The 6,732-nt window shown below is 36.7% G+C and overlaps 1 protein-coding gene across 1 annotated transcript; it reads right to left on the bottom strand.

Annotated features, from left to right (window-relative positions):
- Positions 1–3,835: 3,835 nt before the first annotated feature.
- LOC144561494 (serine/threonine-protein phosphatase 7 long form homolog) lies at positions 3,836–5,161 on the bottom strand. The gene is made up of 3 exons (XM_078310459.1): positions 4,867–5,161; positions 4,019–4,791; positions 3,836–3,955 (listed from the first exon to the last, which is right to left on the bottom strand). Exons 1-2 carry the CDS (start codon positions 5,153–5,155, stop codon positions 4,463–4,465), a joined length of 618 nt encoding a protein of 205 aa, XP_078166585.1. The 5' UTR covers positions 5,156–5,161; the 3' UTR covers positions 3,836–3,955; positions 4,019–4,462.
- Positions 5,162–6,732: the final 1,571 nt, after the last annotated feature.

Below are 6,732 nucleotides of genomic sequence, written 5' to 3'. Positions count from 1 at the left end.
TCTTCCCTCTTCTCCCTTCTTCACTTCTCTGCCGCCATTCTTCTTTCATTTTTTTTTCATTATTTCGTTTTTTTCAATAGAATAGAGGAGTTGCCATATGAATAGATCGTCACCACCATTGTATTCAGCATCGTCTCCTGATTATTATTGTGAGTTTTTTTTTACTCATATGTTTATATTTAGTGTTGTAAAATTAAAAAATATTTGGAGTTAATTTAGAGTTTGATTTAGTGTTTATTTTTTACTCATATGTTTATATTTTAGTTTTTTTTTACTCATATGTTTATATTTTGAGTTTTTTTACTCATATATTTATATTTAGTTTATTTTTTACTCATATGTTTATATTTATTGTTTTTCTGTACTCATATATTATGTAGTGTTTTTTTATATGTTTATATATTTAGTGTGTTTTTTTTACTCATATGTTTATTTAGTATTTTTTTTTTACTCTCATATGTTTATTAATTTAGTGTTTAATTTTTGTTCAGCAAAATGTCACTGCTATTGATCAATGTGTATTATGGTGGTAACCTCCAAAGCACTTCAACAGGTGTTGGTTATGACATAGGGGCTGCATTTACCTTTACTGTATCTGATTCTACCAGTTTTGCTATTATAAAACGGCAAATATACGTTGGACTTGAATTGCTTCCGAGTCGAGTCAAATTGACAATCAGGGTACGTATGAACACAGCACCGCCCGGATCGTACCATTTCTCACTATTTCGGATAGAAAATGAGGAAACTTGGGATGTTATTAAACAAACTGCAGCTCAAGTGGCAGGATTTAAGGTTATAGAATTGGTAGCTGAGGCGCACCAGGCTAGAAACCAAACCAATTATGATCCGTGTCCAGATAGTTTGCCCGGAGGTAGTAACACGTCGTCGGTTCAGACCGGCTTTGATCCTAATTCGGGCAGTGTACCTGTACCCACCTACACACATCCGGTTCAGGCCGGTGACGACCTTTGTGAGCAATCAGATCAAGACACAGAATCTGATAGAAGTTCTTTTGATGATGATGATTCGGATGAAGCATGGAACGCAGATATGGACGAAGCGGAGGCTGAAATGAACGACCGAGAAATATTGAAGGATTGGCACAACTCGATCCCATTTCTCAATCGAGGACCTAAGCATCCATGTTCCTCATTCCACGATGATTTGCCAATGCCATACGCGGATCGTGCATTTTTTGCGAACCCCCCCCAGGTTAGATGAAAAATTTGCTGAAGGTCAAATGTTTGAATCCAAAGCCAAACTAAAATCAGAACTTGCTGAATTTCACCTGAACAAAAACACAGAGTTAGACGTGCTAAACAGCAGCAAAACCAAGTATAGAGTTAAATGTAAATCTTCAAAATGCCAATGGAAATTGTATGCAATTGTAGTACCAACAGGTGCATGGACAATTTCCACCAACCCGTTTATCCACACATGTTTTGGCAGTGCTGAAATGTTGGATAGTCATCAAATGACTTCTAGAGTAATTGCTGATATTATTAAACCGGCTTTGAAAGATGATCTGGAGTTAAGCATTAAAATGGTCAAGCATCTGGTTAAAGTTAAATTTGGGACAGTAGTGCCCTCGTATAATAAGTTGTGGAGAGGTAGAGAACTTGCAATTGCGGACTTGTTTGGGAGTTGGGAGAAGTCTTACGAGGTGCTGCCATCGTTTTTGGCTGCCATCAAAGCGTCTAATCCAGGTACACAGTACCTACTAGAAAGTGAACCATCAACCAAGTTTAATATCAATATTTTCAACCGGGTTGCATGGGCATTTGGGCCATGCATTGAGGCATGGCCTCATCTTCGACCCGTTATCAGTGTTGATGCCGGGTTCTTATCCGGAAGGTATAAGGGTAAACTTTTTATGGCTTGTGCTTACGATGCAGAGCAACAACTCTTGCCACTTGCATTTGCAATTTGTGAAAAAGAGTCTATAGAAAATTGGGGTTGGTTTATGAATTGGTTGCGTACCAATGTTGTCGGACCAGGAAAAATATGTGTCATCTCGGACCAGCATCTTGGTATACGAGGGGTGTTTGAGGCTCCTAATCTGGGATGGTGTGAGGAACAAGGTGAAGCTGTACACCGACTGTGTTCACAGCATATTTGTGAAAATATTTGGAAAAGATACCCTCAAAAGTGGATCAAAAAGGTATTCAAGAAATTTGTTGAGAAAAAAAAATCTGGAGATTTGAAGAGAGGATGGATTTGATTAAGCAAAGAGATGCAACTGTACATGACTACATTATGAAATTTGGTAAACGGCTCCGCAACTCTGATGCAGAGCCTTTGGCTCTGCATAAGTGGGCACAAGTGCATGATGGATTCCTTAATCGGTGGGGTATAATGACAAGTAATGGCTCTAAGGTACTAAACAGTGTATTTAGGATTGCCAGACAACTACCTGTGTGTGCAATTGTTGATAAGACATTTTATAAGTGCGTCGACTGGTTTGTAAATAGGCGGGAGGTTGCGATTGGATGGGAGGCAACGGGATTGAATTTTTCAATGAACATTACACAAGTTTTACATTGTCGTAATGAGAAAGCAAGAAAACATGATGTAAGACCGATGTATTATGGCCATAACAACTATGAGGTTATTGATAAAGATAGACTTCTCGAGACAGTAAGTTTTTATATGAAAAATCTAATTATTTACTTTCACGTAATACATTTGATGTAAATAATTTTTTTTAATTGAAGGGAGTTCGGGGCGAAGTGAAGTACAATGTTACCTTCCCTCCGGAAGGAATGCCTATATGTTTGTGTCAGAGACCTCAATTAACAGGAATCCCATGTAACCATGTTCTTGCAGTTTGTTTCGTGAGGAGGCTAAATCCTAACAACTATGTTAGCCCATATTACAGCTTACAAAATTATATAAACACTTGGTCTGGTCGTTTCAATGGATTTGGAAATAAACGGGATTGACCATTGTATAATGGCCCCGTTATAAGGCCAGATCCGGATAAAGTAAATAAGGGTAGGAGAAAACACAAGCGAATTAAAATGGCTATGGACAAGATGGAGGCCCCTGCGAAGAGGCGTAATGCTTGACAACATAATCAAGAGGCAACTTCAGCAAGACATTCGGGTATAACAATTTTAAAATTCAAAAGACAATTCGTTTGCATAATTACCATTTTATTTGAACTAAGTTGTACTCATCTGTAACAGGTGCATCGACTTGATAAACTCCTAGGAATTTCTAAGAATTGGTTGTGTTGACATCATTTGTAAAAGTTGCACTCATTAATGTTTCTTATTTAGACATTTTTATTGTATTCTAAGAATTGATTCCCTTCTATGGCAGCAGCATTTTTCTGCACACCTGAACTTTAAAGATTAATTCCCGCCAATTGGCTACACCAAATTTTGTGTTCTTTATATGAAAATTTCCCTTAAGTCATGATCTATATGCATGTAAAACAGTTTTGTAAAACTCGGTCCAGAGCTATGTGAAATATGTGTTTTTGTACAGGAGAATCTGCTGGTATTGAGGCAGCAGCAACAAACAAGCATAATTTGAGCAACATATTTAGTCATACTACAAACATTCAAATAAGCATAATTTAAAGGATAATTAAAGTAAGTCTAATTAAAGTTACAATAGTCCATTAAACATAAATTTAAAGCCAATCTAACATTAACCTTACATTAATGGATCCAATATAATTACTCTTCAGGTACCTCTGCAAAAAAAATTTAAAATGTATCATGCATTATGCAATAAATGATGGATCCAATCCAAAAATTAAAATGTATCATGTTTAATAGAGATACTTACTCAGTCAAAACATGTTAATTCCTTCGTCTGCGCACACGCGGTGGTCCAAGGGCACCAGTCCCGGGAGTGTACGGGTCAGTAGGCTGCCTTGTACGGTCTCCAACAGGTGGATCCCAGTAGGATGGAGCATAATCTGCTGTAAGATTTCCTGGATCTGCAGTGGAAGGAGCATAATTTGAAGTGGATGGAGCATAACCTGAAGTGGATGGAGCATAACCTGAAGTGGATGGTCCCATCATACTAAAGCCTCCCGCTAGTTCATCAATCATGAACTGAGAAATCTGTCCATGCTGTGTGCCGCTCATGAAGTTGTCCCACGTCGGGGGAGGCTCTGTAGCTGAAGGGATATGGTAATGCTGATCAGGGATATCATCATTCAAATTGATCATGTCCAGGTCCGTAGGGATCCCAGCACTTTCGAGTATGCCTCGGAATATGTGAATCTGATCAATGTCCTCCATAATGGCACAGGCATGCTCGAGCATCAGCTTGCCATATGCCATTTGTCCCGGGATCTTCACCATATCTATTGCCTGCATAGTGAATTGTATCTCTCGAGAAATCTGCATAACACATTTTGAACTGTGACATATTGCACATTATTATTGAAAAATCTAATTTGATTGAAAAAATAAATAATGTACGAACCACACGAGAATGCCTATGACCATGAGGAACGTACGCCATTGTTGCAACCATCCCTTGTTGCGTTGCCATCGTGATGCCACGCCTCTCTTAAATAACTGATCCCATCAAATGGTAGAGGAGGAGGAGGCGGGATCTCTTGGTACCTACCAAACTGGCGCATGACCCTATCCGCATGCTGATACTCTACCATCCAGAAATGGATTACGTAACCGCAGCTCATCCAATACCTTTTTTGTCCTCGAACATGTCTAGGTAACTGATCATAGTAATCAACGTATGGTCGCCAGTTAACTGTCTCATCAGCTAGTCTGTCGAAGCTATCTCTATATGTGGCTGTACCACCTGTCAAAAAAAATATAAATTTTAAAAAACAATTATAAATCTATCGAATTCATCTCGAATTATAAATCTTTATACCTAAGTGAGGGTTGTGTTTCCACAAATGTCGAGTGGTCCACTTCACACCGAAAGCATTTCTCGTATCCTCATCTGCACCACCGAAGGGAGGTGGCTCTTCCCGGGGATTAGGCCGACCAATAGTAAATCGAGTCCATGACCAAATCTGTAACAACAACATCGGACCCGCTATCGTGTCTACTCCTGCAAGGCAAGCACGTGACAACTCTCGATAGAGATGTGCGAGTACGGCACCTCCCCAATTGTATTCTTGTGGAGTCTCTAGATCATTAATGAATTGCAAGTACATCGCAGGGACTCCATCCGTACTAGAATCCGGAAACATAACTGACCCGAATAAATCCATACAAAAACCTCGGGTGTACTGTGCAAGTCTCTCATTACTGTCCCACTCTTGTAAGGGTTCACTAAATTTGGCCCGCACCCATTTCAGTCTAATCGAATAAGCAGAGACGGACAATCGTTCTTTCGATGTGTTAGGATTATAAATCCTATATTTATATGGCATTGTCTCAATGAGGTTATCGTAAAAAAGAGCCGGATCAGCCCCTAGATCATACTCTAAGTATGGGTTCCAATCAGTATCGCTGGTGCCAGTAATCGGGTCACCTGCAAATTAAAAGAATTATACAATCAACAATTCACCTTAAAAAATTAGTTATTTAAATTAACCGATAAACAACTTTAATTAGTTAATTACCCTTAATCGGTAAGCCCCATAGACATGCAACATCTTCCAACGTCACTGTCATCTCACCGACAGGTAGATGAAATGTATTGGTCTCCGGCCTCCACCTCTCAACCAGAGCACTAATCAAATGCGGATCAATCTTGCAATCATTAAGGCGAGCAATTTGATACAACCCTAATCTCTTCATAGCATCTTCCATCCGACTGTTGTAAGTAATACGAGTCTTATGTGAATTTATCTGGTTCAATGAAGAGGAAGGCTGCCAAAAAGAAATAAAACATTATAAACCCTTCAAATACTTCATATAATATTTATTTGCAACAAATAATTAATAGATATAATCAAAATTACCATATCACGAACTTTCCATGCTCTGTGGTTCTATGGTGCTAATTTCAACAGCTCCGGATAATTCACATTATCCATTGACTCTGTTAGAAAATTTGATAAACAATATTTTTGCAACTAATGAGAGTCATCACACATAATTATATAAACAAACATTTTTTTCAAGCATATGGCTACAATAATCAAAATTTATGTAAAAAACATATCATCTAATTTTGATTTTAATAATAAACTTCATGAATATTACTAATTTTATACATTATAATTTTATCTAATTTTAAACTTCATGAATATTACTAATTTTACACATTTATAATTTTATCTAATTTTAAACACCATGAGAGTCATCACACATTTATCTAATTTTATACAAATTATAATACATATTACTAAAAAGTTACATTATACTACATGAATACTTAATTACACAAATTTATTCTACATAAATACTAAATTACACTAAATTAACATCAAATGAACTATAAATTAACACTACATTAGCACTACATTACACTAAATTAAAATCAAATAAACGCTAAATTAATACTACATTAGCACTAAATTACACTAAATATACTCCAAATTAACACTAAATTACACCAAATACTAATTTCACACTACATTTCACAAAAACAATCTAAAAATACTAAACAAACTAAATTAAATTATTTATTTATTTTAATTCGGCTAAAATAAAAAAATTACAAAAAGAAGAATTTTTACCTTATCAAAATCATAGATCTGAAGAGTTTCTAATTCTCTTCGACGATCTGAACATTTTGAAACAATTGGATGGACAAATGGTTGAGTATATTGAAAGAATAAAA

This window comes from Carex rostrata, chromosome 11 (genome assembly GCF_964058835.1).
Source record: "Carex rostrata chromosome 11, lpCarRost1.2, whole genome shotgun sequence".
In the NCBI taxonomy this organism is placed as follows: Eukaryota; Viridiplantae; Streptophyta; class Magnoliopsida; order Poales; family Cyperaceae; genus Carex; species Carex rostrata.
Note: the sequence above shows the minus strand (reverse complement) of the source record. Positions and strands in the feature narration are given on the sequence as shown.

Coding starts and splice junctions, on each gene's coding strand:
- LOC144561494 (XM_078310459.1), bottom strand. CDS start 5,155: ATGTACTTGCAATTCATTAATGATCTAGAGACTCCACAAGAATACAAT. Junction 4,792..4,866: donor GAAACACAACCCTCACTTAG/GTATAAAGATTT, acceptor TTTTTTTGACAG/GTGGTACAGCCACATATAGA.